General features: G+C 32.0%; 1 protein-coding gene across 1 annotated transcript; it reads right to left on the reverse strand.

The window, feature by feature from the left end:
- Positions 1–17257: 17257 nt before the first annotated feature.
- LOC132295988 (uncharacterized) lies at positions 17258–17701 on the reverse strand. The gene has a single exon (XM_059794245.1). It carries the CDS (start codon positions 17699–17701, stop codon positions 17258–17260), a length of 444 nt encoding a protein of 147 aa, XP_059650228.1.
- Positions 17702–18289: the final 588 nt, after the last annotated feature.

Consider the following 18289-nt stretch of genomic DNA (forward strand, 5'->3'; position numbering starts at 1 on the left):
TCAAGGCTTTTATGCCGTGTTCGTCGCAGGTTTCAGAAGCAATAGAAGCATCTTCAGTGTATCTCCCCGCGTCTCCATATCTCCCCTGATCAAAATTTGACAGACCTTCATCGGTTATGCCAAACTCAACTTGGTCATAACTATCTCTACAGTCCTCCAGGTCTTGCTTGTAACCAGGGTCTGTTGCGGTACAAAGCAGTTTGTTGGCGTATAATGAAATGTCATGGCACTTTGCTGCTGTGATTTGCATAGCAATCCTCGCTAGGCTGGTTTTGTTACTGGCGGTGATGCTTCGAGGGTCTGATGATAAAACTGAAACACAAACTTCAGATTCCTCGGTGGTTTTGCAAACATCTAATATTAGAGACATGTCAGCTGAGACGAAGGATTGACTGAAAAGAAAAAGAGAAACCATCAAGAGAGAGATACAACTCTCATGACTAGCCATTTCTTCTCTTCTTTATATTCTTTTCTATCAAGGCCGAGAAGGGAAGATGAGTACATACTATTTTGACAATCATACATGTATTTATAGCCCTACTTTTCCATATGAACTGTCGTTTTTATATTATTATATATTTTCTTAAAAAGTTATAATAATAAAAGATATGGTGTGGACTGCCCTATATACCTTTCCATATTAATTATATATTTTCTTAAAAAGTTATAATAAATAAAACAGCCCTACCTTTCCATTTAGTTGTCGGATTAGTCTTTCCTTTTTGAAATGTTATAAATTAGTTCTTACATTTAAAAAATTAAAGTAAAATAAATGTTATATTTTTGTAATTATCATTTTTACAAAAAATCTTGCAACTGAGTAATGAGTATATTTAAACCTAAAAGAACAATTTAATAATTTTAAAACGTTTACAGGCACATACATACAATTAATAGTGTGTAGGTTTTAAAATTATTAAATTATTCTTTTAAGTTTAAATATACTCATTACTCAGTTGGAGATTTTTAAAAAAAATGATAATTATGAAAATATAACATTTATTTTACTTTAATTTTTTTAATGTAAGAGCTAATTTATAACGAGCAAGTGTTGGGTATCCCAGGGATAGATCTGACGTAGTATCCCCAGATTGCTTATAAACCCTTCTATTCAGGATAATATTTAATTTGTACCTCAAAACTTTCGGCTAAATATGAAAATACCCTTAAATTAAAATTTTCTTTCAAGAATGGTGCTATGGAAGGAAAGAGATCGAGTACACCTGCTGCATTGACTGCATAATCTAGTAACAAGCTCTCTTCTTAACCAGCTTGAGGATCTGACTTTTGTAGTTTTTAATTCTTGTTTGTTTGACTTTTTAGGAAGCTCTCAGGTCAAGAGGCCTGAAGGATGATACAACCTGCCTAGTTGTTGATATTATTCCATTTGATCACCCAGTTTTGCCCCCAACACCTAGGAAGAAACCACCTCTGTTCAGTTCAATTATGTTTGGGAAGAGATCTCAAAATGCTATGAGCAAAGCAACAAAGCTTTCTGCTTGCAGAAATGTATGCATTCACAACTTACCTTAGTATAGTACAGCAGACACTATTAAACATTACAAGTGTGAAGAATCCATATAGTTCAATGAATTTTTTTTGCCTCAATTGTTTGATTACTAGTCTTTTTTTTTTTTTTTTTTTTTTTGGGTTAAGTTTTGGTTACTGGTCATCTTAGGTACCATTGTGTGCATTGTTTGCTGTTCACTTGTATTTGTGCCAGTTTTGGATATCTTTTGGCAACTAAGTTCCGTTGATGAAAAAATTGTTTGTGTAAACAATAATTTTAGTTTCCATGTCTATAAAGCTTTAAGGTACTTCCGAAATTGTGATAGTAATTCAATCAGAATTAGTAGCTGTGAATGTTCTCATTTTCTCCCATCTTTTAATTTAGTGGTTTCACATAGCTAGAATTAGCCATCACATGTTATTGTCAGCTAAAGTGACTTTGCCAGTTGATAGACTCAACTCAATGAAATATTTTCCCAACTATATGGAATCAGTTACATCAATCCTGTTTTGTCAAAGTTAATATATATATATATATATATATATATATATATATATATATATATATGTCTCTATATATATTAACGTTCTACATGATTTAGTACACTAGGGCCATATGATAATCTAACTGCAAGGGGGATCCATGGTTGAATAGGGAGTGACGATATTATATTGTCATTTCGAGGTTAACTTGGATTACATTTTTTCTCTCGTGTCACTGGAAAATCATTAAAAGACTGAAATTTTGAAGGGATGATTGCACAACCTAGTTTCCTGATATTACCACACTAACTAGTTGTAATCATATTATGTATGTCATTTTAAGCGTAAATTAGATAAATTTTTTCGTTCTTTAATTTTTTTCGGTATGTGTGTGCTTGGGAAACCTTAGTATATAAAACTCTTCAAAGGACAATGTCATAGCACTAGTTTTGTGATATATATATATATACACACACACACACATAGAAGAAGTAATGTTTCATTAATGGACTCAAGAGGGGAGCACTCCCAAGGAGGAATAGATAAGGCCAAGAGGGCCAATTATCCTCTCAAGCTATCTACAAAATCAACAAATTCCTCAGAAGATTTACAAATTCGTCCATTAATCCAAAAGAAAAAGGAACACAATATGGTGTATTTGAGAGACAAAGTAGGAGTTTCCTCCACATCAAAAGATTTTGTATTTTTCTCATGCCACATACCTCACCATAAAAAAAGGGGTGTGGCCCTCCAAGCATCTCGAACTCGGATCCCCACCGTACAACCTCTCCAAGCTTTGTTCATATCCACCCGAAAGCACCCAATGAACTCCAAAAATCACCAATAACACATTCCAGGCATCCTTGGCCACTGGATAGTGCAAAAGGAGGTGGTTCACCTACTCCTCATCCTTCTTGCACACACAACAGTAGTTTACAACTATATATCTGCCTCCTCAGATTATCAATTGTCAAATGATTTCAAAATTTCAATGCACCAAAGTTTTAGGTTTTCTCTCAACTTTTAATATTGCATTCAAGATGTGTGAAAAACCGGTGAAATAGTGTATGCCAGTTCTTTTATTCCTTATTTACCTAGAAAACTTTTCATTTATTCTGAGAAAACCTTAACTGTGCTTTTATAGAGCCTTCTAAAACAATTAGTGTTAAAAATAAATTAATGCCATGCATGTTCATTGTGCATCTTGGGTTTATTCATGTATCAAGTGGGTACATGTATCAAGTGTGTACATGTATCAAGGGAGTGCATGCATCATATGTGTGGTTCAGAATTGTCTTGAAAAGTTCAAAGGTCTATAGGAGAATAGTATATATAGTGTAAGGGATTTGTTGTTAAGGCATATCAACACAACAAAGAATTCAATACAATACAATATTTGTTTCTCACCTCTCTTCATTTAGAAATTATTTAGTTGGTTGAAACTACAGCCAACATAAGTGGTATCAGAGCTTGATTTAGATCAAGACCAAACTGGGCGTGAAGCTTATTGACGGGAAAACAAACCCCGAAGAAGATCGATCGTGATGGCAACTACAGGCAATCAAAACCAAGGTGCCCATCAATCAGCACTTCCCATTTTTTATGGGGAAAATTATGATTTTTGGTATGTGAAGATGAAGACCATTTTTCTCTCATATGATTTATGGGATTATGTTGAAGATGAGTATGATGAGCCGGAGGATACAACAACTTTGACGAATGCCCAAAGACAACAATTGAAAGATCATAAGAAGAAAGATGCAAAAGCTTTAGGCTTGATTCAACAAGGAGTTGCTGATACAATCTTTCCCAGAATTATCAATTCTTCTAAAGCAAATGAGGCATGGGATATCCTCGAGAAGGAGTATAGAGGTAGCACGAAGGTAAGAACTGTAAAACTCCAATCTTTGAGAAGAGATTTTGAAAATATGAAAATGAAAGAAATAGAGTTGTCGAAAGATTATTTTTCTAAACTTATGGAGGTGGTAAATCAAATGAAGACCTGTGGGGGAAAATATTTCTAATCAAAGAATTGTTGAAAAAATTCTAATTAGTTTGCCAGAAAAATATGACTCTATTGTTGTTGTTATTGAAGAGACTAAAAAGCTTAAAAAATTGAGTGTTGAAGAATTGATGGGTTCCAAAAAGCATTAGAGTAAAAGTTAAGTAGGCGCTCAGAAAAGCCAATTGAAAGTGCTTTTCAATCCAAACTCAATGTTAGTTCCAAAAATCAAGAAAAATACCCATCAAGTTTTGATTGATCCAAAGGTGAATCCTCTAGAGGTGGAAGACATGGAAGAGGAAGAAACAATTTTGAGAGAAGTAGAAATATAGAGTCCACTGAACAAAATTGTGGAATTTGCAAGAGAAGTAGCCATGTTGACAAAGATTGTTGGTTTCGGGGAAAACCTCAATGTTTCAATTGCAAGAAATTTGGACATGTTCAAAAAGATTGCCGGTTGAAAACAAATCAGCAAGCTAATTTTTCCGAAGAGCAAGAAGGTGAAGCGAGCATGTTTTATGCTTGTCACACGACATCGGAACAAAAGGATGATGTGTGGTTTCTTAATAGTGGGTGTAGTAACCACATGACCGGAGATAAAAACATATTCTTGAAGATTGATTCTTCATCCAATTCTCAAGTGAGGATGGGAAACGGTGCCTTGGTCCAAGCAAAGGGAAAAGGTACTATTGCCATAGAGACAAAAAAAGGAAGAAAGCATATTCGGGATGTCTTACTTGTTCCGGATTTGGAGCAAAATTTGTTAAGTGTTGGACAGCTTGTAGAGCATGGGTACTCCATTCATTTTGATGAAGACTCTTACAAAATTTATGACAAAGGAGGACAAAATCATATTGTGGCAAAAATCAAGATGGGCAAAAATAGAAGCTTTCCTCTCACTTTTTTATGTTCAAAAAAATATGGCCTTGAAGATGGATGTTGTTGATGAGTCATGGCTTTGGCATAGAAGACTTGGCCATTTGAATTTCCAAAGCTTAAAGAATTTACAACAAAATAGCATGGTGTATGGGCTACCAACAATACAAGAAGTTAAAGAAGTTTGTGAAGGTTATGCTCTTGGCAAGCATCACCGAAAGTCATTTCCGAAAGAGAAGGCATGGAGGGCTAAAGCACCATTGGAGCTTGTTCATACCGATGTGTGTGGACCGATGACAACACCAACTCAAGTGGGTAATAAGTATTTTATTATTTTCGTTAATGATTTTTCAAGAATAACATGGATTTATTTCATGAGACAAAAATCAGATGTGTTCTCTATTTTCAAAAAATTTCAAAAGCTTGTTGAAAGGCAAAAATGGCCATCTTATCAAAGTGTTAAGAAGTGATAGAGGTGGAGAGTACAACTCAAATGAGTTTGAAAAGTTTTGTGAAGATATTGGCTTGGAGAGGCAATTAACGGTTGGGTACACCCCACAACAAAATGGAGTGGTAGAAAGAAAAAATAGAACAATTATTGAGATGGGAAAATCAATGCTTCATGAGAAGGGGCTACCTAAATCATTTTGGGGTAAAGCCGTGTATACGGTTGTTTACTTGATGAATAGGAGTCCAACAAAAGCGGTGGAAACTCCATTTAAAGCATGGAGTGGAAGGAAACCATCATTAAACCACTTGAAAGTTTTTGGATGTATTTGTTTTGCTTATGTTCCAAGAGAAGTGAGGCACAAACTTGATGAAACTAGTGAAAAATGCATCTTTATGGGTTATAGCTCAAAATCAAAAGGCTACAGACTCTTTAATTTGAAGAAGAATAAATTGATTATTTGTAGTGATGTTCTCTTTAATGAGAAGGCTGCTTGGGATTGGAAAGAGAAGAAAGTTTAAGATCAAATTCCCATTTTCAATGAAGAATCAGGAAATCAAGAAAGTGAAAATGAAGATTTTCTTAAAGTTCCACAATAAATGTCTCCCATATCTAGTTTACAATCAATCCAAACTTCTCCATCAAACTCAAATTCCTCATCTTCAAGTTCAACTCCAAGAAGAATGAAAAGTCTTAATGATGTGTATGCAAGTTGCAATTTTTGTGTTGTTGAGCCGAAGAGGTTTGAAAATGCAATTAAAGAAGTGGCAACGAAGAAATTCAAGAAGAAGAGGAAGAGGATGAGATTCAACTCAAGTATTGCAAGACCGAAGACCAAGATGCGGACATCTTCACCAAAGCACTTCCAAGAGATAAGCTTGAATACTTCAGAGAATTGTTGGGTGTCACAACATGGCATTAAGGGGGGTGTGTTAAAAATAAATTAATGCCATGCATGTTCATTGTGCATCTTGGGTTTATTAATGTATCAAGTGGGTACATGTATCAAGTGTGTACATGTATCAAGGGAGTGTATGTATCATGTGAGTGCATGCATCATATGTGTGGTTGAGAATTGTCTTGAAAAGTTCAAAGGTCTATGGGAGAATAGTATATATAATGTAAGGGATTTGTTGTTAAGGCATATCAACACAACAAAGAATTCAATACAATACAATATTTGTTTCTCACCTCTCTTCACTTAAAAATTATTTAGTTGGTTGAAACTACAACCAACAATTAGTTGGTGTAAATTCTTTTTATGTAAACTTTTGTACAAGATCAAAGTGATTGTAGTAACTTTGTCTTGATTACTCCACTGGCACAAAACTCTTATAACATCTTCCATGATGATATCTCAACGATCCTCAAAAACTGGTGAAACCTCAAGAGTAGGAGCTTAGTCTTGAAATTTTATCTATAGAGGAAAGACATCAATACATCTCTATACGGCAGATGCCTTTCTTGATCTCTTCCATGGAAAATGTCTCTAAACGGCATCAGATTTCTCTCTGGATGATATGTTTCTACTAAATTCAACTGATCCAAGCCTACCGGTAAAGATGACAAAAATTCTATCCTCTTGTCAGTACAACGTAGATTATATTTGTCAATGGAGCAAAATCATTTATACTCAGCCTTATTAATTCATCTTGGATTCATTTAGATAATGACCTTTGATGTCAATGGGGGTACCAGGAATTGGTTCTTAAAATAGACAGTTTGTGATAGACTGATGCTGTTGTGTAGCCTTTGTTGATAAGGAGATAGTTGAATGATAAGGATATAGTTGACTGATACAAAAAGTAGTCCCTCATCCTAACTATCTGGGGGTAATTAACAAGGTTTAATATTGTTTTGGATTTGGGGAAGCTTTGCAAATTTTTATGTTCATCACACTGATGAAAGATGCAGCACGTAGAATTATGTGTTTGAAGATGTTGTATCAACGTCATCTGTATTCTGAGAGCAGTGGCTTGAAACCTAAAGACACTGAAAATTCAAAATGTTTTAATTGCCTTGGATTTGTAATTATTTGTTATGCCAATTAAAATCGACTTTGTGATAAGTTGACCTAGATGATGCAAGTCTGTAACCCAATGAGAAAATGAACTTTTGAATTCTCTCTCTCTCTCTTCTTTTGCTGTTGCCCCAAGCTTCACTTCATACTTTGAAAAACTGCAGGCTGGGTAAGGATATTCCTTTGAACTCAAACACTGGGATTTTCAGATGCGCAGTTTGCCAAGTGGATCAACCACCAAGTGATGGATCGTATACTATTATTTTATTATGCCACCTACTGAGTAAGTAGAAACTCCCTACTCACCGGTGAGTAGGCAAATATTGTCCTATGTAAAAAGGGATAATGCAATAGGAAAAAAGAAGGGAGTGGCTTCCCTAAAAATAACTAAAAAAAGAGATTGTACAAACTATACAAGAAGCAAATAGGGATAAAAAAAAATAAATAATAAAAAATAAAAATGAAAAAGAGGCCGTGCAACCCATAGGCTAGAAAACAGACAGAACCGTTAACAAACAATTTAGGGATAACTTCAAAGTCCAAACTGAAGCATGCAAGAGAGCAAGAGAGCAAGAGAAAGGATTCGGTTAATTATTATTTTGGCTTGAATATGAAAGTGAGCAAATTAAAACAAGTTGAGTAATGCTACGTTGATTTTTCTTTTCTTTTTTTATTTTTTAATATAATTTTTTGGAACGATTTCAATAAATAACAAGAATTTTTAGTCAATAATATAAAGTCTTTCTTCTCGGAATTTCCATGCTTTTTCTAACATGTTTTAAAGTTTGACTTGCCAATGATCGAATGGAACCACATGCACCATACACATGACTAGCAAATATGAATAATGAATAAGGGATTCGAAAATGAGTACGGCAGTTATTATAATTACCTTAATAGAGAGAGTTTTTGTCACATCAAGTCTATTCTATAGACGAGCAAAAACATTTTTTTTATATATCATTTTCCTTCAAAATATATTGTTGACAAAATTTTAGGAGTAAAAGCAAACACATTAGTTTTGTCAATAAAGTGAATAAAGCATGTTTATTAATTAATTTGGCATAATAATAATAGTATACGATTTGATGATCATGACTTGGACAAGTTCTTTACAATCGTCCTTGCATCAATAGAGAAGTCACCAATGAGAGTATTCATCTGCTTCAAGGCTTTTATGCCGTGTTCGTCGCAGGTTTCAGAAGCAATAGAAGCATCTTCAGTGTATCTCCCCGCGTCTCCATATCTCCCCTAATCAAAATTTGACAGACCTTCATCGGTTATGCCAAACTCAACTTGATCATAACTATCTCTACAGTCCTCCAGGTCTTGCTTGTAACCAGGGTCCGTTGCGGTACGAAGTAGTTGGTTGGCGTATAATGAAATGTCATGGCACTTTGCTGCTGTGATTTGCATGGCAATCCTCACTAGGCTGGTTTTGTTACTGGCGGTGATGCTTCGAGGGTCTGATGATAAAACTGAAACACAAACTTCAGATTCCTCGGTGGTTTTGCAAACGGCTCTTATTAGAGACACGTCAGCTGAGACGAATGATTGACTGAAAAGAAAAAGAGAAACCAGGAGAGAAATACAACTCTCATGACTAGCCATTTCTTCTCTTCTTTATATTCTTTTCTATCAAGGCCGAGAAGGGAAGATGAGTACGTACTATTTTGACAATCATACATGTATTTATAGCCCTACCTTTCCATATTAATTGTCGTTTTTATATTATTATATATTTTTTAAAAAAGTTATAATAATAAAAGATATGGTGTGGACAGCCCTACCTTTCCATATTAATTATATATTTTCTTAAAAAGTTATAATAAATATGGTGTGGACTACCATATTATAATGTTATAATAATAATATAGCCCTACCTTTCCATATTAGTTTTCGGATTAGTCTTTCCTTTTTGAAATGTTATAAATTAGTTCTTACATTTAAAAAATTAAAGTGAAATAAATGTTATATTTTCTTAATTATCATTTCTACAAAAATCTTGCAACTGAGTAATGAGTATATTTAAACCTAAAAGAACAATTTAATAATTTTAAAACGTTCACAGGCACATACATACAATTAATAGTGTGTAGGTTTTAAAATTATTAAATTATTCTTTTAAGTTTATATATACTCATTACTCAGTTGGAGATTTTTGAAAAAATGATAATTATGAAAATATAACATTTATTTTACTTTAATTTTTTAATGTAAGAGCTAATTTATAACGAGCAAGTGTTGGGTATCCCAGGGATAGATCTGACGTAGTATCCCCAGATTGCTTATAAACCCTTCTATTCTGGATAATATTAAATTTGTACCTCAAAACTTTCGGCTAAATATGAAAATACCCTTAAATTAAAATTTTCTTTCAAGAATGGTGCCATGGAAGGAAAGAGATCGAGTACACCTGGTGCATTGACTGCATAATCTAGTAACAAGCTCTCTTCTTAACCAGCTTGAGGATCTGACTTTTGTAGTTTTTAATTCTTGTTTGTTCGACTGTTTAGGAAGCTCTCAGGTCAAGAGGCCTGAAGGATGATACAACCTGCCTAGTTGTTGATATTAGTCCATTTGATCACCCAGTTTTGCCCCCAACACCTAGGAAGAAACCACCTCTGTTCAGTTCAATTATGTTTGGGAAGAGATCTCAAAATGCTATGAACAAAGCAACAAAGCTTTCTGCTTGCAGAAATGTATGCATTCACAACTTACCTTAGTATAGTACAGCAGACACTATCAAACATTACAACTGTGAAGAATTCATATAGTTCAATGAATTTTTTTTGCCTCAATTGTTTGATTACTGGTCTTTTTTTTTTTCTTTTTTTTTTTGGGTTAAGTTTTGGTTACTGGTCATCTTAGGTACCATTGTGTGCATTGTTTGCTGTTCACTTGTATTTGTGCCAGTTTTGGATATCTTTTGGCAACTAAGTTCCGTTGATGTAAAAATTGTTTGTGTAAACAATAATTTTAGTTCCAATGTCTATAAAGCTTTAAGGTACTTCCGAAATTGTGATAGTAATTCAATCAGAATTAGTAGCTGTGAATGTTCTCATTTTCTCCCATCTTTTAATTTAGTATTTTCACATAGCTAGAATTAGCCATCACATGTTATTGTCAGCTAAAAGTGACTTTGCCAGTTGATAGACTCAACTCAATGAAATATTTTCCCAACTATATGGAATCAGTTACATCAATCCTGTTTCGTCAAAGTTAATATATATATATATATATATATATATATATATATATATATATATATATATAACGTTCTACATGATTTAGTACACTAGGGCCGTATGATAATCTAACTGCAAGGGGGATCCATGGTTGAATAGGGAGTGACCATATTATACTGTCATTTCGAGGTTAACTTGGATTACATTTTTTCTCTCGTGTCACTGGAAAATCATTAAAAGACTGAAATTTTGAAGGGATGATTGCACAACCTAGTTTCGTGATATTACCACACTAACTAGTTGTAATCATATTATGTATGTCATTTTAAGCGTAAATTAGATAATTTTTTCTTTCTTTAATTTTTTTCGGTATGTGTGTGCTTGGGAAACCTTAGTATATAAAACTCTTCAAAGGACGATGTCATAGCACTAGTTTTGTGATATATATATATATACACACACACATATTAGAAGTAATGTTTCATTAATGGACTCAAGAGGGGAGCACTCCCAAGGAGGAATAGATAAGGCCAAGAGGGCCAATTAACCTCTCAAGCTATCTACAAAATCAACAAATTCCTCAGAAGATATACAAATTCGTCCATTAATCCTAAAGAAAAAGGAACACAATATGCTCGGCTGTTGGACTGACTGACAAAGAACGGACATGTTGTCTGATACATATGATTGTGGTAGTTTGATTCCTAACAGCTTGAATATGTAAGTAGAAATGTTGATTGAAAAATGATGGGTTTGCAGTATTATCTTTCTATATTTAGTTCAAGATTGCTGCTGCTGATGCTTGCATTTGGTTTGTTTATCCTTATTTTCTCCCTCCCTAAATTGTTAGAAAAGCAAGTAAATTGAACAGGCATATGATGTTCACAAGTTTTAACTTATTAATTAAGTAGGACTGACATGGTTTGTCATGTTTTTGTATAGTGTATTTTAATAATTGTTGTATTATTTCCTGTAATAATTAAGCGTTGTAATCACACTACATGACGCTTTTTCTTGGTAGATTTATATTATATGATCGTATTGAATATCTAAGGATATTTCATTTTGCCATGTTGTCATCATCTTCTTGTTGAACTTGGTTTAGCAATCGGTACCGTTTAATTTGCATTGATCATTGCTTGTGAAAAATATAAAATAATTTTTTTGCATTGATCATTTGTTTCTAAATTTTACTTTTGAGGTATTGTTAGACGGAAATGACTCTTAATTCTCTTATTTTAACTTGTATCTCTCTCCAAATTTACAAATTAATAAAATTTTAAAATTCACAAATCAATTTGTAAATTTTCGAAATGTAAACTACATGTATTGCTGGAGTAACCTTTATATTTAATTTATGTCAAATGTATAATTTTTTTTTTATATTAAATATACATTAAGTTTTATTTGAAATTGCAAATTATGTATATGTATTATCAAATTTTAATTCGCAAGCCTTAAATTTTTTTAAAGCTATACATTTCTAATATTTTGGTGGTTGAGGAGTGTTATTCACTGTGCGACTCACATTGGTTGATTTTGTAATTTTGAAAAATCAGTTATACACGTTTATATATTTTTGGAACTATAAAATTTTAATTCTTAGAACCAAATTACCCTTTTAAATTATTTCATTTCTTTTCTATAATGAGTATACCTAATAACCTTCTTTCTTTTGTACATATATTAAACTTTATTATTATTATTTTTTCTTTCCTGGATATATATATAGCAACACTTCATTATTTACTCTAATTTTTTTTGGGTTCAATTGTCTTGTGTGTGTATATATATATATATATATATATATATATATATGTTCATTTTTTTATTGGGTTTTATGTAATTTAATTGAAATAATATTATGAGATTGAGTTTTAATTAAAGTAATATTATAAAATTTGAGTTTTAGTTAATATGTAAAATTTTTCAATTTATTCACAACATGGTTAACTATTATATATATATGTGTGTGTGTGTAAACAAAGAAAATTAAAGAATTGAGGAAAAAAAAAATTTGAGAGAAACAGTGAGAAACCATTGTCGGCAAGCATAAATAAAATGTACAAGTACAAAAGAATTAATTACAATTTTTATAATTAATCTTTCAACCAATTAAAGATGGAACTGTGTCACTTGTGTGACTGTGAATAATACTCTCTTTGGTGGTTAAAAAAAAAAAAAAACAATTAATGAATGTGATTAAATTAATAAGTTGATTAATCATGTTTATTGTTAATTGAAAGAGTTTTAGAATTAATACCGGAGATTCGGCTTATAACTTCGCATTAAATCTGGATCCAGTTACATGTGTTCTTTCTGCTTGAGCCACGTGTATACGTTGTTTATGTCTATGTTTGGAATAACCAGTGTTCCAAGGATTTTATGATCATATGGAGTAAACTCAAGGTTCTTCTATCTATACCTTGCTCAATTTTCAATAAACCAATCACATTTCAACGAGCCTCGTACTAGCGTAGCAAGGAATTTTCTTCGATTGGAGTAATCTTCAGTAGCAATAATATATATATAGAATTTGAACCAAACAATATATATATAAATTAAAATATTGATTCATTATATTTCTATTCCGTCAATTAAATATACTTAAAAAAAATCTTATTCAATGAATTAAGAATAAAATATAAAAAAAAAATAATACAGTTACTTAAGGTTCTAATATATCACATATGTAAAAAAAAAAAAAAAAAAAAAAATCCATGATAAGAGTGAATCTATGATTTCATTGATTTGGGTTACAAATAAAAACAAATTCTAACTCTTATTTAGAGAATAATAATTAGTAACATAATTACACAAACTAAATTTTGAAAGAAGAACAAGTCCTAAAATAATTTTGATAGTAATAACTAATAATTTTTTAATTAAAATTATAATATCAAATAATAATCAAATTATATATATATATAGTATATATCAAATTTTAGAGGGAGAAATTATACAAATATAAAAATCTTTCCATATAAAATTTTAAAAAAATAAAAGTTAAGTGGGGGTAGTTGTCCCAACTTGTCCCTCTGTGACTAGGCATACAACATAGGTTTCACAAGTTTTTGGGAATCCTATTCTGTTCCAAATTTTAATAAACCTACTAATATATAAACATTACAAAAAGAAAATGTTAAAGTATATAATTTATACAAATTTGATTTTAAATAAAATAACTCATATGACTTATTGTGAACTCATAAGTGCCCTACTAAAATATATATATATTTTTACTATTCTACCCACTAATGATCCATTTTAAAATTATATACTTAAAAAATTTTGAATTTCCCCTCAACATTTTTCGTTCAAGGTTGCTCCCTCTCCCTCTCATAGAAAAGTTCTGGTTCTGTTCCTGGTATATGCGACAAAGTACGATTTTTTCGGGACTTTTTTTTTTGGGGACTTTGGTTTATTTAAAATTGTGAGATTTAATATATTAATTCATATTATAATTTGGAAAGAACTCAATATCTTAAATTATTTATTATTTTGTTTCTTTAAAAAAAAAAAGTCAATTATTCTAATTTTTTACTTTAAAGGAAGCATGTTAAAATTGGGTTAATTTCTATAATACTATAAATCATTTAATTTTAACTTTATTCTACGGGGAAAAAAAAACCGTATATCCGTGTAAAATTTTCGAGTGGGACTAATGTTATACCCACTCAAGTCCTAAGTCACTTTGTTTATGAAAATAGACCCTTGGGGCATGTTTGGTACGTGTTTTATTAGTGAATTGATTTTGCCATTATTTGATGTAAAGACAGAGGCAGTGGGGAAAGGTGAAAGAGAGGGGTACGTAGAAATGTCTTCTTAAATATCAAACAACTTTTAGTGAGACAAGTCAAAGTTAAATGGGATAATAATGTCTTTTTATAAGTAAAAAAATGGTCTTACACAACTGAAAATTAATTTTGAGAATGTGAGTGAAAAACACATCAAAAATTTGTAATGTGAGTGATAATAATTTTCCAAAAAAATTTCAATGTGATAATTGCCCAAACTTAAATTGTATTGTGAGTGATAATAATTTTCAATTTTTTTTTTTAAAGTGATAATTAACCAAACTTAAAAGGTGTCAATAAAATTAAATCAATTTATTAACAACCACCACAGTTATTTATCGAAAAAAATAAAAATAAAAAATTCAAGTTTATATTGGTGGTCTCCAAAACATAATGGACATACATCAATTTGTTTGCACAAAAATTGAACACCATGTGGTCCATGTCCAAATATAGATGTACAAAGTGGCTTGTCATATAGCGAAACATATATTAGAGTGAAATGTGGGGGTTAAAAGTCTCTCTCAGTTTAGTGCGACCCAATACGTTGTGCTCACTCTGCTAGCTGTATCACCCCATTCTCAATCCTTTTCCGGAGGATCCATTGAAAATAATGTATTGGTAAACTTTCTGGAATGTACAATGCAAACTTCAATTGAAATGACCACTCACATGACATCACGTGAATGGATGGCTAAGCAAATAGTGGGCCACATGAGTCAAAACTATTTAACTGACATGCGCCAAAAAAAATCCCTAAATTATTAGCCATTTGCAACAAACTCCCTCAATTATAAAAAGACTTTGTTGACCTTTGACTTTGTCAAAATCTCCTTTAATCTAAGTAATTATTTTAAAACCCAAAATACCATGCCTTTTCCCAAACAAAATAATGAATTAATGACCCAATTCAATTACACATATTTGAAAAAAAAAAAAAAAAATACACACATATTCATATTTATATATATATATAGATATGTATGTATGTATGAACATATATGGAAGATGACAGCTGAACTATGTGAGACTTTACATGAAAATTACTAAAAAAAAAAAAAAATTCAAATGAAAATAAGTAATTTATTGAATTAAACTACAAGAAGTTTGCATACAGTTTTTGTGCACCCTAAGGTCCAATTATGTGGCCACATCATGGTTGACAGTACCAATGACCGTAGGGGGATACTGCATCAATTTCTATTCAGAACTTAATAATCATCTTCCCACTTAAGTTTCTACGCAACTATTTCCTTTACAATCTATATTATATATACATATATATTTTGATTGAGTACTGTGTTGTTGTCTATAAGAATGGAGGAGATTTTCAATCAGTGTATACATTAAAAAAGCTTATTAGCCTTTTTCATTTCTGTGGATATATGTGTGTGTATACTGTACGCTATATATATATATATATATATATATATATATATATATTATACAGTGGTGGAGCCAAAAAATAAATTCAGGGGCACAGTGTAGATAAAAAAATAATAATAATAAAAAAAATCAATGAAAGATTATAAATAAGAAAAGAAATTAATGTAAAATAATATGCAAATAAAATGAAAGAAATTTGAAAGGACAAATGAGAAAACCTTTTTTTTTTTAATTGGAAATTTCAAAGCAAAAATGAGAAAACTTTGAAAGGAAAGAATTATAATTTGACTTTAAAATGGAAATTTTGACTTTTTCCTTAAGGAAATTAAACTACTTTAAAGAGCAAAAGAGGGGGGAAAAAAAAATCAAGAGAAAAATTTGGAAAATAAAAATTTTAGGAGGGCATTATATAGATTTTCTCACATATATATGTAATATTACAAAAAAATACTATATATATTATACTTGGTGGAGCCAAGGCAGGGATAGATACTGCAAATTAGTTGTCAATTGTTTTTCATGGGTAAAGTTCAGTGTGCGTAAGGGAGTGAGAAGGTCAATTTAGACCTTTCAAGTTTTTAATATATGATGATTGCTATATACTAAAGAAATGAGGATATAAATTTTTAGAGACGGAAAAATAATTTGAGGTGTGAGTGATAGTTGTTTTCGAAAAGTATTTTAATGTGATATTTGGCCAAATTTAAAAGGGTGTCACTGAAATTAACCCTTGAATAAATTATTTTATTTGTCATAAAAAAAAATGCAAAAAAAGGTAAAAAATTGCATTAGTTATGGTATTATGTAAAAAGGGATAACTCAATAGGTAAAAGAAGGGAGTGGCTTCCCTAAAAATAACTATAAAAAAAAAATTGTACAACTATACAAGAAGCAAATACGGATAAATAAAAATAAAAATAAAAATGAAAATGAAAATGAAAAAGAGACCATGCAACCCTTAGGCTAGAAAACAGACAGAACTGTTAACAAACAATTTAGGGATAACTTCAAAGTCCAAACTGAAGCATGCAAGAGAGCAAGAGAAAGGATTGGGTTAATTATTATTTTGGCTTGAATATGAAATTGAGTAAATTAAAACAAATTGAGTAATGCTACAACAAATGTTGATTTTTCTTTTTTCTTTTATTTTTATATTTTTTGGTGCGATTTCAATAAATAACAAGAATTTTTAGTCAATAATAAAGTCTTTCTTCTCGGAATTTCCATGCTTTTTCAAACAATTTTTAAAGTTTGACTTGCCAATGGATGGAACCACATGCACCATACACATAACTAGCAAATATGAATAATGAAGGTGTGATTCGAAAATGAGTACGGCAGTTTTTATAATTACCTTAATAGATAGAGTTTTTGTCACATCAAGTCTATTGTACAGACTAGCAGAAACATTTTTTTATATCATTTTCTTTGAAAATAAATTGTTGACAAAATTTTAGGAGTAAAAGCAAACACAGTAGTTTTGTCAATAAAGCATGTTTATTAATAAATTCGGCATAATAATAATAATAATAGTATATGATTTGATGATCATGACTTGGACAAGCTCTTTACAATCATCATTGCATCAAGAGAGAAGTCACCAATGAGAGTATTCATTTGGTTCAAGGCTTTTATGCCGTGTTCGTCACAGGTTTCAGAAGCAATAGAAGCATCTGCAGTGAATCTTCCCACGTCTCCATATCTCCCCTGATCAAAATTTGTCAGACCTTCATCGGTTATGCCAGAATAAACTTCGTGATATAAATCTCTACAGTCCTCGAGGTCTTGCTTGTAACCAGGGTCGGTTGCAGTACGAAGCAGTTGGCTGGCGTACAATGAAATGTCAAGGCACTTTGTTGCTGTGATTTGCATGGCAATCCTCGCTAGGCTGGTTTTGTTACTGGCAGTGATGCTTCGAGGGTCTGATGACAAAACTGAAACGCAAACATCGGATTCTTCGGTGGTTTTGCAAACAGCTCTTATTAGAGACATGTCTGATGAGACGAAGGATTGACTGAAAAGAAAAAAAAAAAAAACCATAAGGAGAGAGATACAGCTCTCATGACTCACCATTTCTACTTCTCTTTTTTTCTACCAAGGTCAAGAAAGAAAGATAAGAGAAGGAAAGATAAATACGTAATATTTGGACAATCATGCATGTATTTATAGCCCTGTCTTTCCATATTTAATTGTCGTTTTTAAATTAATTATATATTTTCTTAAAAAGTTATAATAATAAAAGATATGGTGTGGACTACTGTAACAAGGGTCATTTTGTCCCACATCGGAATCGGATGGGAAAGAGATTGGGTATAAATGGGTGGGTATGCAGCCTTACCTAACAATTCGAGCTTTTGGGTAAATGGGCAAGCGCCCACCCGTTACAGTTGGTATCAGAGCCAGACCCAGTCCTTGATCCAGTGCCACGCCAAGCGCCCGGCCCGGAAGGCGTCCGGGTGAGTCATCCCGGGTAGGCAGGGTGGCCCAACCGCAACGAGGGCGTTGCGAGTTTGGGTGGGGGAGAATGTAACAAGGGTCATTTTGTCCCACATCGGAATCGGATGGGAAAGAGATTGGGTA

The sequence above is a fragment of the Cornus florida genome, unplaced genomic scaffold, assembly GCF_030987335.1.
Source record: "Cornus florida cultivar Cherokee Brave unplaced genomic scaffold, ASM3098733v1 CherokeeBrave_3.0.0_Hap2_Chr02, whole genome shotgun sequence".
Taxonomy (NCBI): domain Eukaryota; kingdom Viridiplantae; phylum Streptophyta; class Magnoliopsida; order Cornales; family Cornaceae; genus Cornus; species Cornus florida.

Bases quoted from the DNA above. Each gene is read 5' to 3' on its own strand.
- LOC132295988 (XM_059794245.1), bottom strand. From the start codon at position 17,701: ATGTCTCTAATAAGAGCTGTTTGCAAAACCACCGAAGAATCCGATGTT.